The 19,681-nt window shown below is 31.9% G+C and overlaps 2 protein-coding genes across 2 annotated transcripts in view; both read left to right on the top strand.

Moving 5' to 3' along the window:
• Positions 1 to 3,565: 3,565 nt before the first annotated feature.
• Positions 3,566 to 14,531, top strand: LOC117116476 (E3 ubiquitin-protein ligase TRIM71-like). The gene is made up of 4 exons (XM_033260534.1): positions 3,566 to 3,683; positions 4,156 to 6,116; positions 8,810 to 8,987; positions 14,488 to 14,531. Exons 2-4 carry the CDS (start codon positions 4,170 to 4,172, stop codon positions 14,529 to 14,531), a joined length of 2,169 nt encoding a protein of 722 aa, XP_033116425.1. The 5' UTR covers positions 3,566 to 3,683; positions 4,156 to 4,169.
• Positions 11,717 to 19,681, top strand: part of LOC117116475 (E3 ubiquitin-protein ligase TRIM71-like) — a 12,910-nt gene continuing 4,945 nt past the window's right edge. Inside the window, exons 1-4 of the mRNA XM_033260533.1 lie at positions 11,717 to 11,817; positions 15,473 to 15,798; positions 17,317 to 17,452; positions 18,142 to 19,665. Coding sequence (XP_033116424.1) covers positions 18,156 to 19,665 — 1,510 coding nt within the window. The 5' untranslated portion in view covers positions 11,717 to 11,817; positions 15,473 to 15,798; positions 17,317 to 17,452; positions 18,142 to 18,155. The remainder of the gene's footprint in view (positions 11,818 to 15,472; positions 15,799 to 17,316; positions 17,453 to 18,141; positions 19,666 to 19,681) is intronic.

Genomic DNA, 19,681 nt, shown 5'->3' with positions numbered 1-19,681 from the left:
TTTATATCTGTACTGTTATGAGCTGGCCAACTTGCATAAATGTCTATCACCTGTTTGGTTTTTCTTTGCCTTGTTTTTTTATTGTTTTGAAATATTTTTGTAATAATGTATATGGTAGAAATTTGAATAAAAATAATATATAAAACTATAGGCTTTACATGAATGCAGTCATTATAGATATTCCTATAAAAAAAGTATATATAGGATGGATATGCCATCATTGTTCGTTATTAAATAAGGCACCAAGCGGTACGTACAACATCTGTAAGAAGAAATCTAGTCCGTTAAATGGAATGTAAGAAGAAATCAAGTCTGTTAAATGAAATATTTTAACATTTTATATTTATCAAGAGTTTGTTAATGCACGCGGTAAAAACCGTTTGTGAATGGAGTATTTTGTTTGCTGTGGTATTTGCACTACACGTTTGTTATGGCCGCCATAGGAATGAAAGTAATTTCGCAGTCATTCATGATTAAGGAAACATATCAATCACTAAGTCGATTTATTTAGAGTGTTAGTCAGTTGTTACAATATTGTCTACCATTGCACCCCAAAAAAAAATTAGGTACAGTTTTTTGATGAAAATATGCTGAAAGAAACTACTGTAGCATCATAAAAATTGATAACATCAGGTTATTCAATTTTATTGTCATTTCTTAAAATGGCATATTAGGCATATTATATAATTTATTTAGAAAAATGTTGTAGCGTCAAGTGATTGCCAAAATTAGAACACTTTTCATTATTACAAGGTCTCTGGCGCGCGCCGAAAACCATTTGGTAGGTCTGATAATGTGGGTTGTTCCCAAAAGCGACCATTAATCATTACGGTTGTTAATTCTTCAAGTCTTCAACTTTGTAAATCGGTAAAGGGGGATGCAGTATTGGAATAAAAAAACTATTATATTATCATCGTTATTATCGTTATCATTATCACACCACAAATATTATAACAATATTATAAATATTCAACATATAGTTTTGTTATCGAGTATTAATTTATAAGCCAAACCAACAAAATTATATAAATAAGTAATACCGTTTAACTACAAATTATTATTGGACCAGGCTTGAGAAAAAGACATGATATTAATATCATTTATGTATAGGGCCTAATTACAAGTAAAATAGGGTAATTTCAGCACCAAGTCCACTAATGATCGCGGTATATTCTGAAGGCAATTCATAATCATTGACTTTAAATTAGGAGCGCATTATGCTAAAAGCAACTTGTACTGAAAATACAACAGAAAATTTAGAAATTAGAAAATAATAATGTGTATTATTAAAACTGTTATATAACATTGTCTTAAAATGTTTTGTTAGTGTACAAAGTCCAGGTAAACCGTAATAGCCTAACAACTTGAATGATAGGCCCTATATTATTTATTGAGAAAATTGAATCCATATGTTCTAAACAGGTCGCTGTGCTTCCTTGCACCAGAATGACCCATTTTTGTTACTACCTTTCAATCGGCTTCAACCACGGCTCACCGCTGAGTTACCGTTAATTGCAAAGTTTTTCAGCATTCCACACTGCTTACGTTTCATTCTAAATCTATCGAGCGTGTCCTCGCTGAATATTGCCCTCGAATTTTCATCGCGTTTTAATCGTGTGTCAAACGCAGTTGATGGTAAAGGATTTCAGAGCACTACTGTATAATGCTATGAATACTGCGAGGCAATGATGTAGTTCCCATAATGTTGAGGTGGAGCCCATGTCTAGTGAAACAACTACATGATTTAATGAACTTTCTGTGGTCGATGAAATGGTGTTTGAAGACAGACTTCAACATTTCATTTGCCATTTTCACTTTTTAATTGGCATTTATATCGTCAAAGCATTGACATAGACCAGAAATATACACGTTACCTGATATTTTTTGTTCAAGTAGGGTAACTAGTAGGGTAACTTCTTTCACAATTTTGCATTTATTCATAATTTTCATAACATTTTACACTCAAATAGTCACTTGTTTAGGCCTACGCTGGACCTAGGCTATGCCTATTACTATAATATTTAAATATACAATTTTAATAGATAAAATTAATTTAACATGGACATAGTAATTCATATATAAACAATACATTAAATTTAAATATAAATACAATAATGTTAATGAATAAATAACAATAATTAAAATTTGTACATAGCCTCATCATTACTACAATAATAATATTAATATTTTTCAATCTTATAATCAATTTTATATAGCCGAAGTTAGTATTGACCTAGGCTACTATTTCTAACGACAGGTACGCTTTCTCCAATATAAAGGCTTTTTCTATGAATGGAATGACCTGTATGAAACACAAACTCCTCTAGACCAAACCAGTACTGTTACAATTTTAATCATGCAGGAAATATCCTCAAGAAGGAAGGTTTATAAATACCATTGACATAAACAAAACAAATAGTAATATCCCAGCCCTAAACATATATCCAAAATATAGATTTTAATCTTTAATACGATTCTACCAAATAATCAAATTTAAACTTATGCGACAAGGAGAGTCTTAAAGGGAGGGGGTGGTGACTATCTCCCAGTGGTGGATGTGTGTTGCATAAATTTCTATTACTAATGTTCTAATACAAGAAAGACCAGAGTTTGTAATATCACAATTGTACCACATAATGTTCTAATACAAAAATGTAACATCACATGCTATATACACATAATGTGAGGGTGTGTAAGTGGGGGATTTATTTGGAGGGTCATCAGCATACATGGAGAAAACAAGTGAAGAAATCCATTAATAGTTTCATGGTTAACAAATCCGGACCTCTGCATAACTTCAACACAAGCTCAATATGAATTCTATAATCCCAGATACTTATACAATTCATAAAATTCTATAATTGAAATTGAGACAAAGGAAGTTTCTTTCTTCCTCTACAAATAAGACTAGAAATAATCATGTAGCTTGTAACAAGTAACTCGCCAATTACAGGATGGAATGGTGCTTTTGTATTTTATGATGGTTAGGTCTTTTATCTATTTAATTAAACATATTTTTTTTATTGATTCATATTCTTTTTTGTAATTCCAAAATATTATTTTGTGTCTCAGAAATACATGGTTTTTCCAAAGAATTACTGTACCCAGCAATTTTGTCTAAAAATGTATTTCCATTGGGGTCTTTTTGATGGTTGAATTAATTTAACAAGAGCAATGACAATGAAAAGGAGTACTGACTGTAATAATTTGTATTCAATATATAACAATTTGATTTATTGAATAGTTTTCAGTCTCTACAAGTCATGGTAGGTTGATAGCAAATGGCTATACCTAATCACATTATTAAAGATACTGTAAACCCTTGAAAAAACACCATTTCCTTATTTTGAGACACTTTATCCAAATCAAATAATAACCCAGTAAGTTTGTCAAAAGACTTATTTCCATTGGGGTATTTTTTGATGGTTGAATTGATATAACAAGACAACGACAATGAAAAGGATTACTGACTGTAATAATTTGTATTCAATACATAACAATTCACTGCCTTGAATAGTTCTCAGTCTCTGCTTTCACAAATCATGGTTGGTTGATAGCATACAAAAAGAAATAGCTTATACCAAATCACCTTACTTGATAACAGTAAACCTTTGAAAAAACACCCATTTCGTGATTGGAGACACGTCACATATGCACCTCACAGAAAACCCAACAATTTTAAGGTAAATATTTCATTACTTTATGCTGTTTAATACTACTGTAGATCCAATGTATAATATAATGATTCAGAAATACCATTTAGGAAAGCCCCAACATATATGATATATTCAATTCATAAGGTACAGTATATACATGCAGTTTACTAAACTACTAAATATAATATATCAAATATTACTACTTGAAAGGCATATTATTCAGAAGCTCCATGGTTTAACATTATAGATCTGAAAAAAATTTTAGTAAAAATAAGATCATTTATTAAAAAACGCCCTCGACAATTTTAATTCTTTAAAAACAGTTTAGTACTTTTGAAGTCTAACCAATGACATATAGCATGGTAAAACCATTATTTTTAACTTGGTTACCATGTACATCTATCATTATGCATTATAATTATAAGTACAACTTTTTATTATTATCATTTATCTATTCCAAATTATAAAATAATTATTAAAATTATTAAAAAATTCACAGGATTTTACATCAAGATGGCTGCCTATAAGTTGGATCAATTTCTTGAAAATGTTGACAAGAAGGTGTTAGAATGTACTGTCTGCTTTAAGAGACTTCAAAATCCTAAATCACTAAACTGCCTCCATAGTTTCTGTTTGGCATGTCTGGAAGATTGGGTTAAGGAGAAGGGTAAGCTGACTTGCCCAACTTGCTCAAAATCATATCCCATTCCAGAGGGCGGGCTTCAAAAGCTTCCACCAAATACCTTTCTAAATAACTTGTTAGAAACTATTGAGCAATTTTCAGAAGAAGATCAGATGAAATGTAGTGTTTGTGAAGAGGAAGGACAGGTAAAATACTACTGCCAGGATTGCAGACAGTACCTGTGCTCTACTTGTAGTGATCAACATAAGAAGTTTAAAGCCATGGCGAATCACAAGTTACATTTAATGGAGGATGTGCAATCAATGAGCCCCTCTCAGATGACTTTGTTACATCCACCTCTGTGTTCACATCACAGTAAACCTTTAGAGTTCTACTGCACAGATTGTAAAACTCCAATCTGTATGAACTGTACAATTGTGGACCACAATGCATGGGATGGAAAACACAAATCAATTAACATTTCAGATGCATTCCAAGCATTTAAAGAAACTTCAGCCACCTTAGAAAAATCTGCCCAAATCATCATAAACAAATTAGAAGATGGTCTCAAAGCTGTTATCCAGAATGCTACAAAATTACAACAAAGTAAACATACAAGTTTGAGTGAAATAGACAATCATGTGGAAAAAATATTCGAAATAGTAAAGGAAAATAGAGACAAACTGAAAAATGAAGTAGAGACAATCTACAAAAGAAAAAATAAGGTAAATGATGTACAAATGGAAGAATTAAAAACAACAATATCTGATATAAATACAAAACTGTCTTTTCTTTACCAATTATTGAAGAGTGATGAAGGCACAGCAATGCAGTCAAGTGAAACAGTAATTACAGCACTCAAGGACAGAATCAATGAATTACCAAAAACAGAGCCAGAAGATAATGGAGAAATTTACTTTTTTGTAAACAAACAGCAAATGGCTTCATTGAAACAATGTGACATTGGGACTGTAAAACAATTGAGGGCAGCAGATTATTTAACATTAAAAGGAGAGGAATCTGTGATAACATGTCAGACAACTGTTGTCAAAATAATCAAAACAGATGAACATGAAATATATGCCAATGAACTGAAGGCAACTTGGACACATCCTACAGGGGAAACCAACATCTGTCAAGTTCAGGAAGATAACAATGGACATTATTTTGTGACAGGAAAATGGTCAATTCCAGGAGTTTGTAAATTAGATGTGAGTGCAGATTACGAACCAATTAACCAATCACCAATGATAATCAAAGTAGAAGAGGGAAGATTATTAAATACTATTCAAATAAATGCAACATTTATTGGAGATGTAGTTAAATGTGAAGATGATTGCTTAATGGTTTCATGTATGACAAATGAAATTCTCAAGTACAAGCAATCAGGAGAATATATTGGTAAGATTACACTACCACAAGGTGTGGAAGTATCCAGAATGTACAAAATGAATAATGGCAACATAGCATTCAGTCATATAAAAACTAGATCCATTAAAATATGCAATATGAATGGTGAGGTAATACAGACATTTGGTGAGGGAGTACTGAGTTCACCACGAGGTATTTATTTTGTTCAGGAATGGAATTCTTTGCTTGTAGCAGATTTGGACAGAAGCAGTGTGTACATGTTTTCCATGTATAATGGCGGTAAGTACGCCCAGAAGATAAGCTCAGTAAGCACAATACAAGGTCAAAAGTGTGGTGTCATTGATACTCTTTCACACAAAAGGCACATTCTTGTATTGACGCATTATACCAGCACATTGCAATTATTTGATAAAAGTAGCGGAAGTGTTAAGTTCAAGAAATTCCTTATTAATGGTGAGGAATCCACGGTGAGGAATCCATGTGGAGTAGTAGTTGATGAGGATAACAATATCATTATATCAAGTCTAGACAAACTACAGCTATTCAGTAGTGATGGAAATTTCATTAAAAGAATTGATAAACCAGAAGATGGAATAAATAATCCAAGCGGACTATCAATCATTTCATATCATCCAAGGAGACTTGCAGTAGCAAATAACAAAACAGTAAAAATATTCAATTATTAAATTTCGACAGACTGCCCCCCCGCCCCCAACAGTTTTTACCGGGCTGACAAAAACGTCATACTGGGCTAGATAATAAGAGAAAGAAAGAGGGGAGAGGAAGGAAAAGAGAAAGAAGGGGAAAAGAAAAGGAAAGAGGATAAGAAAAAAGAAAGGAAAAAAAAAAAGAATTAAAAGAAAGATATCTTAATGACCAGACTCACACAATACCCTGCAACCTATTCTCAAATTCATAAAGTGTCCATAGCTCCTTTGATCTAAGCCGATAGATATTCTCCGCAGTGGCGCATTTTTGAGGGTGAGAACTTGTGCTTGTCCTTTGCCTTCTAAGTTAATTGAACACAGTCCCAACTCAAATAGAAAGAACATTTAAGATAGATCGTTTTACCTAAAAGGAGGACCTCAATGTGTATTGATGATGAAAGAATATGTTTGTAATAAATAAAACCATGATGAAAATGCTTATATTTAGTTTCAAAGACACGTGTGTGGCCTATATTATAAATAAGATAAGCCCTATGTCGTATTGTTTTCTATATGGGGGGGGGTATAATGATAAATTTCTAACCGGGAAAATGATCACCTTTGCCCCCTCCTGACCCAACAACCCTGTTACGTGCCTGAGTTTAAGGTGTATGACAATCTACATATATTAATTATAGTATCATCCATGTAGAGTTGAAGTAGGGATCTTAAACTTTTAAAATATTTACTGAACACAATGATATCCATATACAGTTATGGTTAATAAACTGTTAACAGTTTAATAACCATAACTTAACTCTATATAGATATCACTGTATTGAATAATTAAATATTTAATTATTCAATACAATAATTTCTATATAATTGAAGCTATGTTATATCAACTATTTAATTATTCAATACAATAATACTGTAATCTGCCAACCAAATTGTTTACAGAGTTTTTATCAAATTTGAATCACACACTTTAGTCTAATGGTTTTTATTTATATAATATGCCTATCCATGTTATTTTTGTTTTATATTGATGTTTAAATTGTAATTTTCAATCCATTTGGAATTTTTTTCATATTGTATGTAACTTGCATATCTTTGATTTTCATACATTCCAATACAGATAAAATAGAAATACATAGAGTTGACGTTATGGTTTTATGAAACTGTTAATTTAATTACTGAATGCAATGATATCCATATAGAGTTGAAATTATGGTTTTTTAGCTGTTTAAAAATATTTAAGTTTAGTTTAGTTTGTTTAAGTTTAGTTCTCATCAAATTTGAATCACACATTTTTTATCATTTAATGGTATGGTTTTTGTACTGCTTTTGAATTTTTATGTTTTTATTCATATTATGTCTATGTATGTTATTTTTCTTGCATATTGATAAAATTGTACTTTTCAATCCATTGGAGTTATTTTGTATAGCCTATCAACTTGCATATCTTTGATTTTCATACACTTTATTCATATTATGCCTATGCAAGTTATATTCTTGCAAAAATGGAAAAAAATTCTAATAAGCACGCAACAGAGTGTGGTGTCCAACAGAGTGTTTATTATAAATATACCTGTACATACATTTATATCCATGAAATGAATAAGGAGTGGTGTCATTGATGTTACTCTTACAAACCAAGGACACCTCCTTGTGTTGGAGGATGCCAACAAAAGATTACAATTATTTGATAATATGTACGTTCACATAAGCTGTCATGATAAACTTATCATGATCTATTCATCATGCTAACTTTAGCACGTTAGAAAAAACCGTTCATATAGAAACCATCATCATGATCTATTTATCTAATGCATGCAGTGTTGCATGAAAACTACCAGAAGCACAACCAATGAGGTTGGGACCTGTTTAATAAACTGATGGCTGATTGATTGAATTCAATCTCATGAATTAATTTATCACGTTAACCAAGGTTAATCATGATGAATCAACATGCTCCACTAGATCACAATAAGGTGATTAAGCTGAGCACGTTATTTGATTCTGGTTGGTTCACATAAAGTGACTGGCTTGATCATCATCCACTAGATCACGTTAAATTCTGAATGTGAACCTAGCTAATGAGGGAAGGTTCATAAACATCCTTGTTGAAGCAAGTGATGAGGTTGGCAAGGTGAGGCATTCAAGTGCATAGTAGTTGATGAGGATGGCAACATCATTATATCAAGTGAACACAAACTACAGCAAACATTAGTGACACAACAGTAAAAATATTCAATTATTAAATATTGACAGTCCACTTGCTTCACTTGTGTGTTTTTGTCAATTTAAATTTATAAGTGTAAGGTGTACGACAATCTACATATATCAATTATTATATTATCATCCATGTTGCTGACATCTCAAAAAGAGCCAACATGAAATTAGGAATCATTGAAAGATCTTTATGTTTTTCTAAAATCAAAAGGGCTTTTAAAGTTGTTGTGAGACCTATTTTAGAGTATTGCAATGTTGTATATTCTCAAAATTTTAAGAAAGATGAAGACCTTCTTGAGAAGGTACAGCAGCGTGCTACTAGGATGTTTCCTGAATATCATCATCTTTCATATGAGGAACGATTGAAAGCCTTAAATCTTCCAACACTAAAGTATCGAAGACAGTTTGCAGATTTATTGCAAGTGTTTAGAATTGTTCATGGTTTTGATAATATTTGTAAAGATTACTTTTTGGATTTTAATACTGATAGTATCACTAGAGGCCATTCATATATATTAAAGCACCATTACTCTAGAACTAATCTCAGGAAAGGGACATTCTAAAAGCGCATTATTAAGAATTAGAATTCATTGTCTGAGGAAGATGTTAATGCTACATCCTTAAACATGTTTAAATCTGCAATTGAGAGGCATTGGGCTGACCACCCTGTAAAATTTGCGCAATACACAAAATAGTATAGATTGTACATCTAGGGGCCAATAAGTATTGCATGCTTGGCTTCTATACCCAGGATTACAGTTACAGTCATCCTGGGAATCAAGTAGAGTTGAAGTAGGGATCTTAAACTTTTAAAATATTTACTGAACACAATGATATCCATATACAGTTATGGTTACTAAACAGTTTAATAACCATAACTTAACTCTACATGGATATCATTGTATTGAATAATTAATATTTAATTATTCAATACAATAACTTATATATAATTGAAGTTATGTTATATAAACTATTTAATTATTGAATATAATAATACTGTAATCTGCCAGCCTAAATTGTTTACAGAGTTTTTATCAAATTTGAATCAGACACTTTAATCTAATGGTTTTTATAACATATAACATGCCTATCCATGTTATTTTTGTTTTGATGTTTAAATTGTACTTTTCAATCCCTTTGGAGTTTTTCATATAGTCTATAACTTGCATATCTCTGATTTTCATAAATTTTAATATTTGCAAGTTTTTATTTTTTATTTTTTAGTACCTGTATAATTCCTTTATTTTTTGCATGAAATAAAATGCAACGAAGCACAAAACAGAGTGTACTGTATGTTATAAATTCACCAACAGACATTTTTATCAATTAAATGAATAAGATGTGTTGAGCTAGATAATTATTCTTGTATATATGGTTTCTTATAAACCTGATTCTGCATATAAATAGCCTGATTTAAGTGGTCAGTCAGGGAAATACTTACAGGGGGTGGGGGGTTAAGTATTTTATTCTTTCATCATCATAAAAAAGAATTTACTGTATATGATTAGTAGTTAAGCTTAGCTTTTGTTTGCATTCATTCAAAAATTTTAACCAGTGTTCATAAGTAAATTTATTGTAAATTTCTTCATGTATATTTTGACAATAAATCATCTGAATCTGAATAGATGTACTGTAGAGTATTTGTTATTTGTTTGATTCTAATGTACTGTTATCTAGTACACAGTAGTTTGTGGTCATGTATTACAGAGAACTGCATCTCATGATGACTCAAGATTGAATCCTATCATTAGTTCTCATCAACAAACTTATCTAACAGTGTATCATGCCTTACTAAAATATCTTTGAAAATGTCTGATGGCTTTCGTCAAAAATAACAGGCAGACCACATATGATACAAAGTAAATACTAAGCTCAGAGAGATTATAAAGTTACCTGATATCTATCTATCTATCTATGTACCATCCAAAAACAAAAACACAATAAAAAGGAAACAAAAATGCAGATGGACCAGCATCACTCCTCTGTGTGTCCACACTTCATGTCTCCAAAATGAGGATCTGCTGGCAGTTGTGGCACTGTTAATGTAATTGTGATATGATTTCTTTTACATTCAACTGCAAGAAACTCAACTATTACAGAATGGAATGATGCTTTCTAGAATTAAAGTACCTTTATTAAGATATTTAGGCTCACAGGCACATGCACCAAGGATGTTGCCAATAGTGAATATGTTACTGTCCTACTTGTACAGTAGGTGACAATCGCTTTTCACAAGACAAGCACACACACACACACACACACACACTAAATCTCGATATGAGGTTTAGGGAGTGTATTTGCTTTGGTCATGAGAAAAAATCTTGAAACATCACTGACAGGAATGAACCAGAGACCCTTGGTTGAAAGGAAGCCTCTTAACCACTGAGCTATTCAACTCAACTCCAATATTAAACTACCAAAGGAAAAAACTGTCTGACAGAGGTCAAAACAGTCTGACAACTGTTGACAATTTTTCGCAGAGGCCAGTTGGGGCACCATGTACTGATGAGGTACCATTCCAAACCTACAGTAATGCCTAGCTGGCACCCATTCAAGGTTTTTGAGATGTTTAACGTTTTTTTTTTGTTTTTCATTAGATCTGAGTTGGGGCTGACTTACCTTTGGGTCTTTAAGGACTTTCAATAATTTGCAGTATTCTATTGTTTATTATCTCACATTGCATTTCAATTATTTTTTTAAATTTTAAATAATAATAAAACTTAATTTTAAAACAGAAAAAACTATTTAATTCCTTTGATTTGTTTAATTGCTTTATACATGTTTTTCATGTGCATGTTATCAAATGTTTTTAATTGATGGTTTTCATTCATTCATACTTATAAACAAATGCAATTATTTTGTAACTGTGATTTTGTGTAAATAGAAAATACTTGAATACCCTCTTTTTAAGTTTCACACCAATAATGGTGATTTAAAACAAAAAATGTATATGTATTTCCAGTGGGGTCTTTCTGGATGTTGAATTTGGAAGATGAGATCTTAGTCAAAAAGAGAAAGAAATTGTCTTGGATCTATATCAAGTTGGCAATGAAATGAAATGTTCCTGACTTTGTCATATTATTAGGAAGGAACATGCCTATTCACTAATGAACATTAATGAAATTCAAAGTAACTGCATGACTAACTTCCTCAAGTCACGCTTGATTGCACTCACAAAGAAAACAGCCTACTCCATCACAAGACTGAAGTAAAGCTCTGGAAAAACCTACTTCAATTGTTGGAGACACTTCATGTTCACACTAAATATTGAACAGAGAATTTTAAGGTAAATATGTCATTAATTATTATTGTTATTATTCAGGTATACTTCTTATTTTATAAACTCTTACCGAAAAACAATATAAATTCAGGCACAGAAATCTTGGCAATAAAATATAATTTTTTTTTGCAACTGGCATTAAATTAATATAATTACAATAATAAGTAATAAAAGATAAGTTAAAAGCATTAGAAATTTTAAAAATTATGTTGTACAGTATAATCAAAAACTATAATATGTACCAGAATAGGAAGCTTGCTGATCTTGTATTGCACTGCTGACTGGGATAGTCATAATTCATAAGTGTAAGCTAAATTACGGTGATTAATTTAATTAGCGATGATAAGGAGACAATTATTTCGAAGTTCCCTCTTTCCAAGAGGGGAATGCTTTGTGAAAATTAGTACCCGCCGTACTCATTTTCACAAAGAAATACACACAACTGGTTAGCTAACAATATGCCAATACATGAACACCTGCGAAGGAAGGTTCAATCACGTAGTTGCCCAGCAAACGTCTGTACTGTATGGGGGGGGGGTGCGCTACTGATGTACTGTGTAGCGGATGAGGATGAAGCATACATAATAAGACTAGGCCTAGGCCCAGGCCTAACTTGACAGTGCAATAATATGTGATAGAAAGTACACTTTTGAAAGAAATAAATTACAATCAAAAAAATCAAAAACAAATAACTAAGAATAATTCAGTTATTATTATAAGCGCCGCCCTATTTTGCAGAGCTTCAAGTATATTTTCCAATATTGTGTAGGGGTCCCAAGCCGATGAACCATATTTTAATAATGGTCTAACTAAAAATTTGTATGCCATATCATTAATATTGATTGGACAAGAGTGAAGGTTCCTTCTTACAAAACCAAGAGACCTATTTGCTTTAGACAGTTAGGTCTTGTGATACACCGACTCCTAGGTTTGTATGACTTCTTAAAAGATGTATTATTTAACGTATATTTGTGTATATGTGGCAATCTTGAATGTGTCAGGTGCATAATAAAACATTTTTATGGATTAAATTCCATCTGCCACATATCTTGCAACTTTGATAAATGTATCTAAGTCTTTTCGAAGTATTTTAGTATCTTCTGGTCTGGTTATTGTAGAATACGAAACACAATCATCAGCAAAAAGCCTTAAATTTGAAACTAATTTCTCTGGCAAATCATTCATAAAAATTAAGAAATCCATTGGGCTGGTCAGAGTGCCCTGGGGACGCTGGAAACAACATCGACCATTGGGAAATTTCCCCATCCACAACAAGGCATTGCTCTTTTTTGGTTAGAAATGATCTTATCCACTCATGGGTTTTGTCTCGGATCCCGTATCGCAATATTTGTAAGCAGCCGTAGGTGAGGTACTTGATCGAAGGGCTTTTGAAAATCCATTATTACCATATCTGTTTGTTTCATATTATCTAAATTTTGGGCAATGTCATGTATTGTTGAAATGAGTTGAGTCTCACATGAATGACACTTCCTGAACCCATGCTGTTGGTGACATAATATGTTAAAAGAGTCAAGGTGTGTCATTGTGTGTGATTTTACAATATGCTCCAGCACCTTACTGCATACAAATGTTAGATTAACTGGCTTATTGTTTGTAGGGGAGGTACAGTCACCATTTTTAAAAATAGGAGTGATATTAGAGCACAACCAGTCAGTTGGAATGACACCAGTTTTGGAAATGGTGAGGCTGCAACAATTTCTTCTGCTGTTATCGAAAAGAATTCGAGGTTATATATTGTCTGGGCCGGGGGCTTTGTGAGGGTTAAGTTCGAGAAGTTGCTTTATCACACCCTCTGGGTCAACAACTACAGTATGTCATGTATTGGTGGTGTATCACTCTCATTTTCATAAGGCATGTCTAAAACTCTCCTTTGTGAATTGGGAAAAATATTGTCAGTGATTAAATTCCTATTACTAATGTTCTTGCTCTGCATATAAAGTTAATTATTTTGTGTGCAGCCAGCATTTAGCATTTGAATCAAAATATTGGCACATAACACACAATCTAGGTCACATAAAATACACAAATATAATTAAAAATAAAAAAAAATAAACTCAATTAAAATGATAAAAATAATAATAATAATAATAATAATAATAATAATAATAATAGATAAAAACCAAATTGTATTACTTTAATCTAGTAAATTACTCAACTCATGTTCCTGGACTATGCTGGAATGCTTTGCTTTTTCAATAGTCTTCTTATGGTTGGACTCATGTTATCAAGATCTGCAATATTCTTGTTTGCATTCTCCATGTTTGTTTGTACACTTTCAGCTCTTCCTTATTTTCTACTCTGCAAATGAATGGACTTGGCTGCCATTGTTTGATATACTGATGGCATGACTTCAAAAGTATAAGAAAATCTACAACATAATAATCATAATAACAAGAAAAACAATGTTTCTAACAATAATAAAGATGTACAGTAGGCCTATGTGTGCTGACATCAATTTCAAAGGGATGCTCAAGACACTCAAGATAAAAAAAAAAAAACAGAGAAATCATAATGTTACCTGAAATCTCAATCTATCTAAACCATCCAAAAAAAAAAAAACACAATAAAAAGGAAACAAAAATCCAGAATAAGGATCTACTGGCAGTGGTGGCGCTGTTAATGTAATTGTGATATGATTTCTTTTACATTCAACAGCAAGTAACTCACCTATTACAGGATGGAAGAATGATGCTTTCTAGAATTAAATTATATTTTTGAGATAGTAGGGAGTGGAGCTGTTTTTATTTGTGAGAAAAATCCCAGGACCCTAGGGATTGGAAAGCAAGCATGTTATTTTAAAAAAAAATTTTTTTTAAATTTATTTATTTAGGCTCACAGCCACATGCACCAATAATACTGCCAATAGTGAATATGTCACTGTCCTACTTGTAGGTGACAATTGCTTTTCACAAGACCAAAACACACACACGATGCTTTGCACAGACTAAATCTCAATATGATATTTAAAGAATGGAGTTGTTTTGGTCAAGAGAAAAAATCCTGAAACACTGACAGGAATGAACACGAGACCCTTGGTTGAAAAGCAAGCACCTAACCACTGAGCTATTCAACTCCACTCCAATAACCACCAAATTATTTAGCTCTATTTCAGGAAAAAACTGTCTGACAGAGGTGAAAACATTCTGACAACTGTTTGACAATTTTTGGCAGAGGCCAGTTGGGGCACCATGTACTGATGAGGTACCATTCCAAACCTTTAGTAATGCCCTAGCTGGCACCCAATCAAGGTTTTTGAGATGTTTTTTTTTTCATTAGATCTGAGTTGGGGCTGACTTACCTTTGGGTCTTTAAGGACTTTCAATAATTTGCAGTATTCTATTGTTTATTATCTCACATTGCATTTTAATTATTTTTTTAAATTTTAAATAATAATAAAACTTAATTTTAAAACAGAAAAAGCTATTTAATTCCTTTGATTTGTTTAATTGCTTTATACATGTTTTTCATGTGCATTTTATCAAATGTTTTTAATTGATGATTTTCATTCATTCATACTTATAAACAAATGCAATTATTTTTTAACTGTGATTTTGTGTAAATAGAAAATACTTAATACCCTCTTTTTAAGTTTCACACCAATAATGGTGATTTAAAACAAAAAATTTATATGTATTTCCAGTGGGGTCTTTCTGGATGTTGAATTTGGAAAATGCGATCTTCGTCAAAAAGAGAAAAATATTGTCTTGGATCAATATCAAGTTGGCAATGAAATGAAATGAAATGTAGTTCCTGACTTTGTCATATTATTAGGAAGGAACATGCCTATTATGAACATTAATGAAATTCAAAGTAACTGCATGACTAACTTCCTCAAGTCATGCTTGATTGCACTCACAAAGCAAACAGCCTACTCCATCACAAGACTGAAGTAAAGCTCTGGAAAACCTACTTCAATTGTTGAAGACACTTCATGTTCACACTAAATGTTGAACAGAGAATTTTAAGGTAAATATTTCATTAATTATTATTGTTTTATAAACTCTTACCGAAAAACAATATAAATTCAGGAACAGAAATCTTGGCAATAAAATATAATTTTTTTTGCAACTAGCATTAAATTAATATAATTACAATAATAAGTAATAAAAAATAAGTTAAAAGCATTAGAAATTTTAAAAATTATGTTGTACAGTATAATCAAGAACTATAATATGTACCAGAATAGGAAGCTTGCTGATCTTGTATTGCACTGCTGACTGGGATAGTTGGACTGTTTATGCATGTTTATAAGTATATTGAAGGTTTCTAACATGACTTATGTCCTGTAAGCTTGTACATCAATAAACCATACAGTATGCAAAAAAAAAAAAAAAATGAAAAAACTAAAATTTTGAAAATCTAATTATCCAGTCCTTTATAATAACCCATATATTTACTACTTACATATAAAATGAAAACATAATGCTTATGATAATATAGGATTATTTTAAAGCTTACCCTGGTTTAACAAATGGAGAGATACGATTTAACGCATTATGCTTTACTCTATATACTTCTGAGCATGTGCAGAACTTGACCAAGGCATAGTATGGTATTTGAATGGATTCTAACTCTCTATAAGAATATGCAACAGATGTCAAACTGTAGGTGAAGTATATACAAAATAAATACTACATCACTATCATAAGAAAGTAATTAGGTTTAACTTTATTTACTATATTAATATTTATCTAGTCCAAAAGATAATAACTGTTAACACAATCATTGAAATTGCTGGAAAAGGTTATCGAGAATGTGTTGGGGTGTACCATTTGCTTTAAGACTTGAAAATCCAAAATTCCTCAACTGCCTCAGTTTCTGTTTGGCATGTCTGGAAGATTGGGTTAGTCGAAGGGTCAGCAGACTTGCCCAAATTGCTCAAAATCATATTCCATTCCAAAGAAAAAAAAGTAGAGATAAAGAAAAAATAAGGTAAATGATGTACAAATGGATGAATTAAATCAACACTATATGATATAAATACAAAATTGTCTTTTCTTAATAAATTACTAAACAGTGATGAAAGCACAGCAATGCAGTCACATGAAAAAGTAATTACAGCATTGAAGGACAGAACTAATGAATTGCCAAAAACAGAGCCAGATGATATGGACAAATTTACTTTTTGTAAACAAACAGCAAATGTCTTCATTGAGACAATGTGCTATTCACGGCTGTTTCATTGCATACATAATTGCGACATTAAGTGTTTAAAACGCACTTTTTATTATAATAGGATGCGTGCACGTTCCATGTAGCTACTTCATGAACTTCTTTAGGATAGTCCATGGCAACAATGGCCGCAAAATTTTGCGAAAATATGTATTTGATTTTATAGAAATAAACTAATTTAATAATAAAATGTATCAAGTATACGTTGGTACAGTGTTTTATAGGAATAGGCTTTATAGATGCTGTAAAACATGTAAGACCTATACAATTTTTTATTTAACGTTTTCTTCAACCTATTTTTTGTCTCTTTAGCCTGGACGCATTCGAAACTACATATACAGCACATGTTTTGTGCGCTCTATAACCCTCTGCACCAGCGTTCAACGAACCCGTAATGGGGGCCTAGGAAGTTCTTACTTTGTTACATAAGCTGTTATATAAAATATTAGTAAGACCATTAATATAATACATTATTTCATAACATGGGCTTAATTATGCAAACCAAAGAATATAAATTACACTTTAACGTATATTATTAAATAATAATCAGTCGTTTGTAAACTTTTTCTAGGGGACCAAGTTAGAATGTAATTTCTAGGTCACTATTTTTGTGTAGTCAATATATTCCTTGCACAAGTTCTACTGTTTAGTCTACCTCACCTCTTCATGCCACTTAAATCTCCACTGAGAATACAAAGTTATTATTGGCCTCTACTCCTAAGAATATGTATATTTGTATCGTCACAGGGGTTAAATTAAAATATTGTAAATGAAATTTGTGCAAAAAATTATAAAATTAATGTTAAAAACATTATCACAGCGAAGCAGCAGTGGCACCAGGAATTTTCTGACGAAGGGTCAGACGTGACTGATGCAGAGCCACTGCACAAAAGCAGAGATGGAAGCTGGGAGTGCATACACCACATTAATTTTTAAAATGCTCTCACAGATTAGAAGGTTAAAAGAATACATCAGAAAATCAATTTTTGTATCAATTACCTTGTATATATAATTATTTAGCATTATGAGCTATATACTTATAACATATAAGTTATATCTTTATTAATATTATCATAACTGTATTTATTTAGTCCAAATTATAATAATAATAATCAAATTATATTATTAAAATTACAGGATTTCAATTCAAGATGGCCGCCAGTAAGTTGGAACAGTTTCTGGAAAATGTTGATGAGAAGGTCTTGGAGTGTACCATCTGCTTTAAGAGACTTAAAAATCCAAAATCCCTCATTTGCCTCCATAGTTTCTGTTTGGCATGCCTGGAAGACTGGGTTAAGACTAAGGAAGAGCTGATTTGTCCAACTTGCTCAAAATCTTATCCCGTTCCAAAGGGCGGGCTTCAAAAGCTTCCACCAAATACCTTTCTAAATAACTTATTAGAAACTATCGAACAATTTTCAGAGAAAGATCACATGAAATGTAGTGTTTGTCAAAAGGAAGAACCGGTAAAATACTACTGCCAGGATTGCAGACAGTACTTGTGCTCTACTTGTATTGATCAACATAAAAAGTTTAAAGCCATGGCAAATCACAAGTTACACTTAATGGAGGATGTGCAATCAATGAGCCCCTCTCAGATGACTTTGTTACATCCACCTCTGTGTTCACATCACAGTAAACCTTTGGAGTTCTACTGCACAGATTGTAAAACTCCAATATGTGTACATTGTATACTTATGGACCACAATGCATGGAATGGAAAACACAAATCAATCAACATTTCAGACGCATTCCAAACATTTAAAGAAACTTCAGTCACCTTGCAAAAATCTGCTCAACACTTTTTTAACAAATTAGAAGATGGTCTCAAAGCTGTTATAAAGAATGCTACAAAATTAGACAAATGTAAAGACACATGTTTGAGAGATATAGACAATCACGTTGAAGAAATATTTAAAAAAGTAAAGGAGAATAGAGACAAAATGAAAAATGAAGTAGAGACAATCTACAAAAGAAAAAAGAAGGTAAATGATGTACAAATGGATGAATTAAAAACAAAAATATCTGATATAAATACAAAACTGTCTTTTCTTCATCAATTATTGAAAAGTGATGAAGGCACAGCAATGCAGTCAAGTGAAACAGTAATTACGGCACTGAAGGACAGAATAAATGAATTACCAAAAACAGAGCCAGATGATAATGGAAACATTTACTTCTTCATAAACAAACAGCAAATGGCTTCATTGAGACAATGTGATATTGGGACTATAAAAGAATTTAGGGCAGCAGACTGTTTAACTTTAAAAGGAGAGGAATCTGTGATCAAAGATCAAACATTTATTGTCAAAATAATCGAAACAGAAGAACATGAAATATATGCAAGTCAACTGAAGGCAACATGGATACAGCCTACAGGGGAAACCAACATCTCTCAAATTCAGGAAGATGACAATGGAGATTACTTTGTGACAGGAAAATGCACAAGTCCAGGAGTTTGTAAACTAGACGTGAGTGCTGGTGATAAACCAATTAACCAATCACCAATGATAATCAAAGTAGAAGAGGGAAGATTAGTAAATACTATTGAAGTAAATGCAACATATATTACAGATGTAGTTAAGTGTGAAGATGACTTCTTACTGGTTTCATGTGCAACAAATGAAATGCTCAAGTACAAGCAATCAGGAGAATATATTGGTAAGGTTACACTACC

This window comes from Anneissia japonica, unplaced genomic scaffold (assembly GCF_011630105.1).
Source record: "Anneissia japonica isolate Jap-2015-1 unplaced genomic scaffold, ASM1163010v1 scaffold263_len647688_cov178, whole genome shotgun sequence".
Lineage (NCBI taxonomy): Eukaryota > Metazoa > Echinodermata > Crinoidea > Comatulida > Comatulidae > Anneissia > Anneissia japonica.
Note: the sequence above shows the minus strand (reverse complement) of the source record. Positions and strands in the feature narration are given on the sequence as shown.